Source organism: Pan paniscus, chromosome 6, assembly GCF_029289425.2.
Source record: "Pan paniscus chromosome 6, NHGRI_mPanPan1-v2.0_pri, whole genome shotgun sequence".
In the NCBI taxonomy this organism is placed as follows: domain Eukaryota; kingdom Metazoa; phylum Chordata; class Mammalia; order Primates; family Hominidae; genus Pan; species Pan paniscus.
The window spans coordinates 83,566,617-83,579,755 of NC_073255.2; the positions used below are offsets into that span (position 1 = coordinate 83,566,617).

General features: G+C 45.8%; 1 protein-coding gene and 1 pseudogene across 1 annotated transcript in view; both read right to left on the reverse strand.

The window, feature by feature from the left end:
* LOC117981027 (rasGAP-activating-like protein 1) overlaps positions 1 to 13,139 on the reverse strand; it is a 40,550-nt gene that overhangs the window by 26,752 nt on the left and 659 nt on the right. The window contains exons 2-5 of the mRNA XM_055115090.2: positions 10,116 to 10,197; positions 8,046 to 8,177; positions 7,649 to 7,743; positions 1,574 to 1,623 (exon numbers count right to left, since the gene is read on the reverse strand). Coding sequence (XP_054971065.1) covers positions 1,574 to 1,623; positions 7,649 to 7,743; positions 8,046 to 8,111 — 211 coding nt within the window. The 5' untranslated portion in view covers positions 8,112 to 8,177; positions 10,116 to 10,197. The remainder of the gene's footprint in view (positions 1 to 1,573; positions 1,624 to 7,648; positions 7,744 to 8,045; positions 8,178 to 10,115; positions 10,198 to 13,139) is intronic.
* On the reverse strand, positions 1,759 to 7,642 carry LOC129398231 (nucleoporin NUP35-like; annotated as a pseudogene).

Here is a 13,139-nt window from a genome sequence, read left to right on the forward strand (position 1 = left end):
ATGGACATAAAGATGGGAACAATAGACACTGAGACTACTAGAGTGGGGAGAGAGGGGTAGAGAAAGGGCTGAAGAACTACCTACTGGGTACTATGCTCACTCCCTGGGTGATGAGACCATCCATACCCCAAGCCAGTATACCCATGTAACAAAACTGCACATGTACCTCCAAATCAAACAAAAAAGGGTGCTCAAGACAACCCCTTCAACCATTATTGGATACTGAATTACTGCATTCTCTCCTTTATTGGAAACTCTATTCATCCTGACACTGAAACAAATGTTAGAGTTCTTTTTGATTTCTCACTTCTCATTACTCCCTACCACCAACAAGTGGCAAAGTCTTAAACTCTGTTATTATCCACCCACTCACTTTAAAAATAAGTTATTAGTACTGCTAGTTTTAATTAGTTTAAGCCTCTGTAATTTTCCATTCAATTTATTTCAATTAAATTGTAACAGGATTTCCTTCTCTCCTAAGTTCAAACCACTTCATATGCCACTGCCTAGAACAAACTTCTCAAGGCATAGCTTGATAAGCTATTGCCCTGTTCCAAACCATCCACGATAAAACATGAATTGCATGTTAAACCAAAGTGTGATTGATATTCGAGGTCCTTAAAATTTTACCCAGTCTCCCTTTCCAAAATACTTTCCCAATTTTCTCATTTAGGTAAACATGTATTGACAAATAAGTTTTGCTTTTCACTTAAAGTATATAATTCAGTGATTTTTAGTATATTCAATGACAATTTTGAAAAATTGTTTCAAAAATAGATAAAATTAAAATCCACAGGAATAGACAAATTTGTGTCATTCCTTTATCACTACAAATCTAATAATTTCTTACTAGAAAATCTGTTATTTAAATAGGTTTAAATTTAGATAAATTAATTAAAATTTCCTAAAAATGGTAAAAGTTATTTCCCTGATCCCTTAAAAAATCTGAATAAGCATACAATTATTCAACAAGTGGCAAACTTTATTAGTGGCTATCAGATATCAGTTATAGGTAAAATGACATAAAATACATAAGCTTTTGGCCACTTACAATAGACATGTCTTTTTCAATTATAAATACCTACCCTAAAGTGTATCTAATTTTAACTGAAAAGCTTTTTCTTTTTTTTGCCGTTTTTGACTTCATGGAAGTATAACTGAAGTCCACTAAACTTCACATATTTAAAGTATACAATGTGATAACTTTTGGCATATGCATGCACACCTGGGACATGATAACCACTGTCAGGATAACAAATATTTCAATTTCTCTGAAAGTTTCTTTGGACCCATTTCTAATCTATCCCTCATGTGCCCATATATTTGTTCTGCTTTTTGTCACTATAAACTAGTTTATTGCCATGGTCTGAATGTTTGTGTCCCCCCAAAATTCACGTGTTAAAATCTTAAGCCCTAAGTGATGGTATTAGGAGGTGGGTCCTTTTGGGAGGTGATTGGGTCATGGAGGCAGAGACCTCATGAATGTAATAAGTGTGAAGGGAGCTAATTGGCTCATTCTACCATGTGAGAACACAGCAAGCAGGTGCTATATATAAATCAGCAAACAGCTCACCAGACATTGAATCTGCTGGAAACTTGATCTTGGACATCCAGCCTGTAGAGCTGTGAGAAATAAATTTCTATTGTTTATAAGCCACCTAGTTTATGGTATTTTGTTATAGCAGTGTAAATGGACTAAGATATTGATTCCCTAGAATCTTATATGAATGGATTTATAAGATGTGTTTATTTTCCCCCTTTTTGCTTTTGATTTTTGGCCTGGCTTTGTCCACTTAGCATAATCATTTTGAGATCCAACCATGTTATAGCATGAATTAATAGTTTGTTTCCATTGCTAAGTAGTGTGTTATTAAATGGATATATCACAATATGGTAACTCATCATGTGCTGGACATTTGAGTTGTTTAGAGTTTTTGTCTATTTCAAATCAAGTCGTTATGAATATTTGTGACCTGGTCTTTGTGCAGTCACACATTTTGGTTTCTCCCCGGTAAATACCTAGGAAAGGAATATCTCAAGTGTCTGATAAGTATATATTTAAGTTTACAATAAACTTTCCAACTCTTTTCCAAAGTGATTATACCATTTTATATTCCCACCGGCTATGCAGGAAAGTCCCAGTTGCCCCACATCTTTTCTGCTTCTGTTCTAATTTTTTTAATTGTTATTTTGCCCATTCTTCTGCATGGGTTGTGATGAATTTGCATCCCCAAACACTAGTCATGTTTTATACCATTTCTATAGGTCATCTGTGTACTTTCTCTTTCAAGATAACTATTAAACTCTTTTGCTCATTTAAAAAAATGCTGAATTATTTATTGTTCTATTATTGAGTTGTAAGCATTTTACCATTGACAATGTGACCGTTTGTTTTTATCAAGAAACTTTAGTAGTAAGTTTTTAAAAATAATGTATTGGTTTTATAATACACCAAGATGACAATCCATGAAAGGACATATATAAACAAAGATAATTAAAATGTGAAATACTATCTAAATTAAAAGACCATAATTCAAATTGCTAATAATAATCTTTGTGTAGAAGCAGCTGTAATTTATGAAATTCACCTACCTTCTCATGAAGACTACGAAGCCTTACCACAAATTCAATTATTTAATTACAGTAATCATGCTGTGTTTTTTGTGCTTAAATAAGCATGCATGATCACAGACAGCACAAAACCTATTTACAGGGATTTTTAGTTTTCTTTAAAATGTATTCCAAGCATCCTTTAAAGTGTATTCCAAGCATCCTTTAAAGTGACAACAGGCTATGTCCTTAAAGAAAAAGCCTTCTTTCTAAAAGAAGTATGTAATAGCTATTCAATACTGCAGTAGTGGTTATATAACTAAGTGATGGAAATGAGCAGTACTCTGCTAACTCTGTTATTAGCGTAGCAACCTTCTCTTTGGTCGTGGAGTTCTTATGTCTTATGCTAGCAGCCAACACATATTGCTTTGGATAAAAGACTTTCATTGTTTTTAGGTGTTTCTCTGTTAGAAATGATAGAAGCTCTGTATGCTGTAGCAAGAGGTCTCAGGGTAGAAATTCTAGAAGTATTTCCAGGTTGTTTTGGTTTATCTAAGGTTTTGATTGGTGATGTAAAGGCTGAAGATGGAGATGATAAAGCACATCTGTCACTGTTTTCTGTAACACTTGCATCAAAACATGGTTGTGCACCAATCATGATGAATTCTCTAAAAATTCTCCTGTCTTTGCTTAAGGCTTTCTAGGCCTACAGTTTAGATTAATAACAAATATGCAATTTCCTGTGTGTTAGACATAACGTATTTTAAGATATTCCCATAGCATGCAAATTATAATATGTAAAAAGCAGGTGCTTGAGGAAACCCAAACACAATCACCCAAGTGTCATTGAGGTGATCTTCTGAAGTCAGAGGATCTCCTTGAGTATAAAAGGATCCAAGTGGGCGGGAGATAATGCTGTCTTTCATGGCTGACTGATATGTGCTAGACTAAACATACTTTGTCCAGTTGCAGGAGTAGTTGTCTTAACTCCAACAAGAGGACTCTGCATTAAGAAAATGTTTGACTCTCTTCTTGAAACTAAAAGTGTTGATCCAAGCCCTGGTCTAAAAATGTCATTTTATATATACTTCTAACTGGTGGAGCTCCACTTTTATCTTTATGAGCTGGTGTAACTGACTATGGCCGTGGTGAGCCACCTGCAAGTAAACATGATCTCATTTCCATTACTCCTACTAGGACCACTAATTGATTGAACTTATAGACTCACTGGAAAATCCATCATTAAAAAGACAGGTAAGAACTGGACATTATCTCCTGGCTTTGGAGATGTGGATGGATGAACTCACCGTCACTGGTTCAGATCCCAGCGTGGGCACGTATGGTTTCATAGCAAAGGCTGCCATTGTGGCAGGAACTACACTAATCCTGGGACCTTGAGAGTTGTAAACATTCTTATATCTTTTTCTAATTTATGTGTTTTGAATATTTTCTCTTAGGTTATAGCTTGCCATTTCATTCCTCCACTCTATCTTTAGAATAATATGTTTTAAATTTTAAATAAGTCCAATTTGTATTTTTTTTTTAATTTATGGTTCATTGCTGTTGTTTCCTATGTAAGAAAACTTTGATCACCAGGAGGTTGCAAAGATTTTCTCTTATTTTTTTCCTCCAGGAATATTATAGCTTTTGATTTTATATTTAGGTCTATGATTCACTTTGGGTATATTTTTATGTGCAATGTATGATAAGAGTTGCCACTCATTTATTTTTCCATATGGGTATCCAGTTGATACCACATTTCTTAGATTGCCTAGAAGGCATTGTTCCATTGATCTATATGTTACTTTGCTCAAGGTCCATAGTCTTGATTACTGTACTTTTAGAATATGTCTTGAAATCATGTATAGTAAGACCTTCTCTACTTTGTTCTTTTCTTGAAAAAATTGCTTTAACTATATTAGGTTTTTTTGTGTTTTCATATAAATTTTAAAATTCCTTTGTTAAATTCTACAAAGAAGGCTGCTGCAATTTTAATTGTCTCCTCATTTGTTCAATTGCCAAAAAATTATGCCCCTATTATTATTTGCTTTACCTTATAATCTTCTGGGAATTGATATTTGCTGATTGAATACTTCGGGAAAGAGCAGCCCACCTGCCACGGGTATACCATGTCGCATTGTACCAGATACAACCTTTTTGTTCCTGACACAAAGCACTGAATTCAGTGGTAAGTGGTTGTGATAATACTGACAATATTTATATGCTTAGAAAATAGAGGAAGCAGTCATGATTTGACATCACTGAAACCTCTGCTGGGTGACCAGTATTGAGTTGCCCTCTGAAACTGGATTTTGGCAAAGCTAGTGGAGACTCTACATGTTCTGCCTCTAATTTAGTTTTCTTGCTTATATATTGATATTTGATATATATCATATATTTGTATGTGTATATACATGCACAAACACACATATGTTTATGTGTGTCTGCTTTCTATCCTTATGTCTGTATTCTATCCTTAATCCTATTTTGGAATAAATAGTTTCTGACAGGATGATGTTCAGCCTTGAGTCACGTAATATGTTACATTGCATATTCCATTGAAACAAAATCTCTAGGTTTATTTGTATTTTCTAGAAAGTTACTAATAGAGTTATACTGATAGAGTAGATCTGGCAGAAATTTACAATAAAACATATTGAGTGAGAATTATTTTTAAGAATTTACAAATATTTTAATTATTCATTGTAATTGTTTGCTTTTCCAAAAAGCAAACACAGCATCAAATGATGAACTTCTATAGGTTTATTAATTTCTGCTTATTCAGCCCCATAATTCTTACAGATGAATTTTTATCACAGTCTTCACAATTTCATGGTATATATTAATTTCCTTTAGAATTTTGGTTTTGTTGGGTTAGTCTGAGATTCTATGATGATTAAAAACTGTATACTTGTTCACTAAAGAGCCCTAGTGTAAGAATACTTTTTTTTTTTTTTTTTTTTGAGACAGAGTTTCGCTCTTATCACCCAGGGTGGAGTGCAATGGCACGATCTCGGCTCACTGCAACCTCCGCCTCTCAGGTTCAAGCGATTCTTCTGCCTCCGCCCCCCAAGTAGCTGGGATTACAGGCATGCCCCACCACGCCGGCTAATTTTGTATTTTCAGTAGAGATGGGGTTTCTCCATGTTGGTCAGGCTGGTCTCGAACTCTTGACCTCAAGTGATCCACCTGCCTCAAACTCCCAAAGTGTTGGGATTACAGGTGTGAGTCACCATGCCCAGCGGTTATTCTTATACTAAAAAAGTATTCACAGCCGGGCACAGGTCAGGAGTTCAACATCAAGCCCGGCCATCACGGTGAAACCCCATCTCTACTAAAACTACAAAAAATTAGCCAGGTGAGGTGGTCCTAGCTACCTGGAACGTTGAGGTGGGAGGATTGCTTGCACCCAGGAGATGGAGGCTACAGTGAGCTATGATCACCACTGCACTGGTGGTACAGGTGCATGCCTGTAATCCCAGCTACTCGGGAGGCTGAGGCATGAGAATTGCTTGAACCTGGGAGGCGGAGGTTGCAGTGAGCCAAGACCGTGCCACTGCACTCCATCCAGCCTAGGTGACAGAGTGAGATTCTGCTCAAAAAAAAAAAAATTCACTGTTTATCTGAAATTAAGTTTTAACTGGGTGTTCTTTTTTTTTTTGAGACAGAGTCTAGCTTTGTCACCCAGGCTAGAGTGCAATGGCGCAATCTTGGCTCACTACAACCTCTGCCTCCGGGGTTCAAGCAATTCTGCCTGCCTCAGCCTCCCGAGTAGCTGGGATTACAGGCGCCCGCCATCTGGCCAGGCTGGTCTCAAACTCCTGACCTCAGGTGATCCGCCCACCTCGACCTCCCAAAGTGCTGAGATTACAGGCGTGAGCCACCGCGCCTGGCCTAATTTTTATTTCTTTGTAGAGACGGAGTCTCACTTTCTTGCCCAGGCTGGTCTCAAACTCCTTGCCCCAAGTGATCCTCCCACCTTGGCCTCCCAAAGAGCTGGGATTACAGGCATGAGCCACCGCTCCTGGCCAACGGTGTCCTATCTTATCTCACAACCCTATTCCTGGAGAATCTGGCATAGGGAGTTGGAGCTATGGCTCAGGGACACTGACCTTGGAGACTGAACCCTGGTCTGAGGTCTGCAGGGAAATTTTCAAAGGGAAAATGTCTGAGTACTTGTTTCAGAAACTTCCAGAGGCAGAAAGCAGGAGACCTGTACAACCTGTGAGCTAAGAAGACAGACCTGGCCGGATGCGGTGGCCCATGCCTGTAATCCTAGCACTTTGGCAGGCTGAGGCGGGTGGATCACTTGAGGTCAGGTGTTCGAGACCAACTTGGCCAACATGGTGAAACCCTGTCTCTACTAAAAATACAAAAATTAGCCGAGCATGGTGGCACACAGTTGTAATCCCAGCTAATCAGGAGGTTGAGGCAGGAGAATCACTGGAACCCAGGACGTGGAGGTTGCAGTGAGCCAAGATTGTGCCGCTGCACTCCAGCCTGGGTGACAGAGCAAGACTCCATCTCAAAAAAAAAAGACAGAAGACAGAGCTGAGCTGAATGCAGAACTGTGGGGAAAAATAAAGGGGAGGGGCCGGGCGCGGTGGCTCATGCCTGTAATCCCAGTACTTGGGGAGGCCGAGGCGGGTGGATCACAAGGTCAGGAGATCGAGACCATCCTGGCTAACATGGTGAAACCCTGTCTCTACTAAAAATGCAAAAAATTAGCCAGGCGCGGTGGCGGGTGCCTGTAGTCCCAGCTACTTGGGAGGCTGAGGCAGGAGAATGGCGTGAACCCGGGAGGCGGAGCCTGCAGTGAGTCGAGATCACACCATTGCACTCCAGCCTGGGGACAGAGTGAGACTCCATCTCAAAATAAATAAATAAATAAATAATAAATAAAGGGGAGGTGGAGCCCAGCCGGGATGAGAAGGATGCTGGCTAGGTGGGCAGGGGCTGAGGGGACCCTGGAGCTGTGTCTCCTGACCTCTCACCCCTGAGCAGCCCCCCTGCCCTGCCCTGCCTGCCTGTAGCCAATTCCCAAATGTCAGCCCCCACCCCACCCCTTGAGGCCGGCTGCCCAGCTCCATGCACTTACTCGTCATGCCGCCGGCTCTTGGACTGGTCGGGCTGCAGCCGGAACCAGCCCTCCTCCTGCTGCGCCACCCGCAGTCTCTGGACATCGATCACCACCTGGGGACATAGTGGCAGTTTTCCTGGAGCTGGGAGACCTGGGTCTCCTCCTTGCCAACTACTGTTCTTAGTGGGGAGGGGCGCCTTCCAAGGGTCCCTGAGTGCCACTGGTGGTGGGGGGAAGTTGCTGGTTCTGGCAGACGGTGGAGGTGGGGGGGTAGTCCCAGGCTTCCTGAGTGTCTCTCTTTGGGGAAGCCGGAGGGAGGTCCCTGAGGATGGGACGGCTGCAATGGAGCCAGGTGCTGGGGGACAGCAGGTGCAGCCTGCCGGGGGAGGAGGGGGAGCGGGGCGGTGGTGCTCACTTTGCCCAGGAAGTCGTTTCGGCTGACAAGGTCCCAGTCCCAGGCCTCCACGCACAGCGCCTCCATGGCCCCCTCCTGCAGCTCAAATTCAAACGTCTCATTCCAGCGTGGGTAGCATGACTTCTTCGCGATCTGCCCAGAGGAGGGTGGGAGGGGCTTAGGCTGATGCCACTGGACTCCCCAGGCTGGGCAAAAGGCAGAGCTGCCCTAGACACCTCCCCTGGGTTCCCCACAGCCTCCTCGCCTTGGAGGTTCTGCCACAGCAGAGGTTAAAATGTCCTGTCCAAGCTCCCACCCATTTCTCAGATGGGGAGAACTGAGGCCCAGGGTGGGGAAAAGATGTATCCGAGGCCACACAGCAAAACAGTACTGACTATGAGGATGTGGTGAACAGGGAATACCTCTACACTGCTGGTGGGAATGTGAACTAGTACAACCACTATGGAAAACAGCGGAGATTCCTTAACTAACTAAAAGTAGAACTACCATTTGATTCAGCAATCCCACTACTGGGTATCTACCCAGAGGAGAAGTCATTATACAAAAAAGATACTTGCACACATATGTTTTTGTTTTGTTTGTTTTGTTTTGTTTTTGAAACAGTCTTGCTCTGTCGCCCAGGCTGGAGTGCAGTGGCACGATCTCAGCTCACTGCAACCTCCGCCTTCTGGGTTCAAGTGATTCTCCTGCCTCAGCCTCCCAAGTAGCTGGGATTTGAGGGGCCTGCCGCTACGCCCGGCTAATTTTTGTATTTTTAGTAGAGACGGGGTTTCACCATGTTGGCCAGGCTGGTCTCAAACTCCTGGCCTCAAGCAATCTGCCAGCCTTGGCCTCCCACAGTGCTGGGATTACAGGTGTGAGCCACTGCGCCTGGCCAAGATACTTGCAGACGCATGTTTATAGCAGCACAATTCGCAATTGCAAAAATGTGAAACCAGCCCAAATGTCCATCAATCAACAAGTGGATAAAGAAACTGTGGTATATATATACGATGGAATACTACTCAGCCATAAAAAAGGAATGAATTAATGGCATTCACAGCAACCTGGATTGGATTGGAGATTATTATTCTAAGTGTAGTAACTCAGGAATGGAAAACCAAACATCGTTATGTTCTCACTCATATGTGGGAGCTAAGCTATGAGGACGCAAAGGCATAACAATGACACAGTGGACTTTGGGGACTCGGGGGGGAAGGTTGGGAAGGGGGTGAGGGATAAAAGACTACAAATTGGGTGCAGTGTATACTGCTCGGGTGATGGGTGAACCAAAATCTCATAAATCACCACTAAGAACTTATGTAACCAAACACCACCTGTTCCCCAATAACCTATGGAAATAAAATATTAAAAAACAAAGCAAAACAAACAAAAAACACAGGGCTGGGCGTGGTGGCTCATGCCTGTAATCCCAGCACTTTGGGAAGCCGAGGCGGGAGGATCACTTGAGGCCAGGAGTTCGAGACCAGCCTGGCCAACGTGGTGAAACCCCATCTCTACTAAAAATACAAGAAATTAGCCTGGTGTGGTGGTGTCTGCCTGTAATCTTAGCTACTCGTGTGGCTGAGGCAGGAGAATCTCTCGAACTGGGAAGGCAGAGCCTGCAGTGAGCTGAGATCCAGCCACTGCACTCCAGCCTGGGTGACAGGGTGGGACTTGGCCTCAAAAAAAAAAAAAAACACCACAAAACACAAAACAAAAACAGTAGCAACTATACTGAGAAAGCAGACCTTGGTGTCTTCGTGCCCAGGACTGGGCCCTCGACTCTGGACGTTTCCTGGGGGTGGGGAGGGCAGCATGGGTGTTCCCAAATAAACCCCACTCCGGCTGTCTCAATCCCCTCCTTACCCCCAAGCATAGCCAGGAGTGAGCGAAGTTGGCCCCAGAGGTCCTGGGACCTATTATGTCCCCTCAGAGAGGTCGCCCCTTTCCCTGGGCCTCCTCTGTAAGACTGTGGCCCCCAATCTGTCCCACCAGGGGACGGGGAGCAGGTGGTGAGGTGAGCAACGGGGGCGTGGCTGGCACGTCCCCCGAGCCCCCTGCCCCTTCCCTGCCCTCTGGCCTCCTCACCGAGGTCTCCTGTGTCCGGCCCTTGTAGCGCACTCGGACGAAGGGGTCAGATGCGCCATTGCGGTCCTTTGGGGCCAGATCCCTGGTGGGGGTGGAGGAAGATTGGATCATCGACTTGTCCCTGAGCCCCCCCTCCCCCACTTGTCACCACCATTATGTAACCACAGCGGGCCAAAAGGCCTGGGCACATTCCGTCCCTGGCAAGCTGACTGTGGACAGTGCGCCTCTGCCCTTTCTGGGCCCTGCTCCCATAGCCATCTCCCCAGGATCGCCCATGTGGCCAAGAACCCCCCAAGGTAGAGGCCATGGGTCCTTCCCACCAGGCAGCTGCAGGCCAGTGGCTGCACCTTGCTCTGGGGGTGGCAGGGGGGTGGTGTGAGTGCTGCCAGGGAACCGCCGGGGCAATGTTCCCAGCCCTCCATTCCCAGGGCTACCCTGAGCCTCGGTTTCCTCATCAGGAAAATGGAAAAGTGAATCGCTACTGGGCTCAGGTTTAGGGAGAGAGTGTGTTTCTGGAAGGTCTGCCCCAGTAATGTCGCTCTACTTGGTGGAGGAGTGAGGTGCAGCCCTGATGGGCGGCCCTGCCCTTTCTCCATAGATGGGTCTTTACACAGCCCTAGTCTAGTCACGGTACCCCTAGCTTTTTTTTTTTTTTGAGACGGAGTCTCGCTCTGTCGCCCAGGCTGGAGTGTAATGGTGCAATCTTAGCTCACTGCAACCTCCGCCTCCCGGGTTCAAGTAATTCTCCTGCCTCAGCCTCCTGAGTAGCTGGGATTACAGGTGCCTGCCACCACGCCCAGCTAATTTTCGTATTTTTAGTAGAGACGGGGTTTCACCAGGTTGGCCAGGCTGCCCTCGAACTCCTGACCTCAGGTGATCCGCCTGCCTTGGCCTCCCAAAGTGCTGGGATTACAGGCGTGAGCCACCGCGCCTGGCCCTTTTATTCTTTTCTTTTTTTTTTTAAACAGGGTCTTGCTCTGTTGCTCAGGCTGGAGTACAGTGATGCAATCATAGCTCACTGCAGCCTCCACCTCCTGGGCTCAAGCGATCCTCCCACGTCAGCCTCCCAAGTAGCTGGCACTATAGGTGTGCCCCACCACACCTGGCTAATTTTTAAATTTTTTTGTAGAGACAGGATCTTGCTGTTGCCCAGGCTGGTCTCGAAATCCGGGCCTCAAGAGATCCTCCCACCTCTGCTTCCCAAAGCACTGGGATTACTGGAGTGAGCCACTGCACCCTGCCAGTATCCCCTACTTAGAACTCTTTGTGGAAGAACACCAAAGCCCACTCATCTTCGATATTTTAAGCCTCTCATACCTGCCTTTCTTCCCCCTCAAGACTGTCTAATAAAACCCCAACATTGAGGCTGGGTGCAGCGGCTCATTCCTATAATCCCAGCACTTTGGGAAGGAGGCTGAGGCAGGAGAATTGCTTGAACCTGGGGAGGCAGAGGTTGCAGTGAGCCAAGAAAACGCCCCTGCACTCCAGCCTGGGCGACAGAGCCAGACTGCCTCAAAAAAAAAAAAAAAAAAAAAAAAAACCACCAAAAAAAAAAACCAGCCCGGGTGCAGTGGCTCACGCCTGTAATCCCAGTACTTTGGGAGGCCGAGGCAGGCAGATCACCTGAGGTCAGGAGTTTGAGACCAGCCTAGCCAACATAGCGAAGTCCCGTCTCTACTAAAAATACAAAAAATTAGCCGGGCGTGGTGGTGCACACCTGTAATCCCAGCTACTAGGGAGGCTGAGGCAGGAGAATTGCTTGAACCCAGAAGGTGGAGGTTGCAGCGAGCTGAGATCGGGCCACTGCACTCCAGCCTGGATGATGGAGCTAGATTGTCTCAAAAACAAAAAACAAAAAAACCCCAAGGTTTTACTGAAATATTGAGAATCTCCCCAGAAAAAATAAGGAGGAAATGTTCTTTCTTCCTCTGCAGCAAATGGACCTTCTTAGGCTGACTTGGAATTGCAGCAGGAGTCTCATTGCCGAGGACAACGGGGGACAAGTCCCCTCACTCTGAGAGAGGCCTGGACATTCCTCTCCCCTGCTAGGACTCACTAGAAGGCCAACCACTGTGGCCCCAGAGGATGGGAGAGGGGAGATTCCTGGAGAGAGGGGAGGGCCAGGGAGACATGCTTCCATGCCTCCCATCTCCGTGGGTGACGATGGGTGCCTGGGAGAAGTGGCCCCGAGGTCCCAGAGCCCGGCCACGTGTGTGAGTGGGTGCACACGTGTGCATGCCTGTCCCCCAGACAGCCTGGTGCCCGGAAAGGATAAGGATGGAGGAAGCGGGTGAGTTGGGGTGGGGTGGGGGGGAATGAATGGCAGAGGCCAGAGAGTGAGCGAGTGTGGGGGCGTGGCTGAGGCTCGGCCCAAGCCCAGACATTTTCCATCCATTTCTATTTTCCCAGGACAGAAAATAACTCCCGGGAAGCCAGAGTGAGCAACATGGGCATCATCTGACCCACACCCCTCTGCCCAAGGGAAGTCTTCCTCTTAGACAGGCTGACCCCTCAAGGGTGGGGGGAACACTGGCTCCATAGAGCTGCCTGGCTGGGGGCCACCCTCCTGCCTCACAGGCAGGGAGCGACTTGGGGAGGTGGGTTTGGAGCCGGAAGGGAAGACGCTTCTCACGGACAGAGTGTGACTCAGACCCAGGCCCAGACGGGAGTGCAGCCTGCAGCTAAAAATACCCTGGGGGTTTGGGGGTGGCCCTGTCACAGGTGACTCAGGCCCATGGAACCATCCAAACCACTGTCCCTCCTTGGGGGAACCCTCAATTTGCCCATCGGGAGATTTTCAGCAACTCTTTTCACCCCCCCAGCCCCACGAGGGACCCACTTACACACACTCCCACCAGGCCAAGTTCACACTGGCGTTAAACATAGGGAAGCCGGCCTTAGCACTGGGGGACTGAGGCTGTGTGATCAGAGTTCGGGGTCTCCTCACCCGTACCCCCTACTCCACTCCTCTGTGATGGCTCCAGTTCCTCCATGAGAACATTAGACTGTCCCTTAAGGGACATA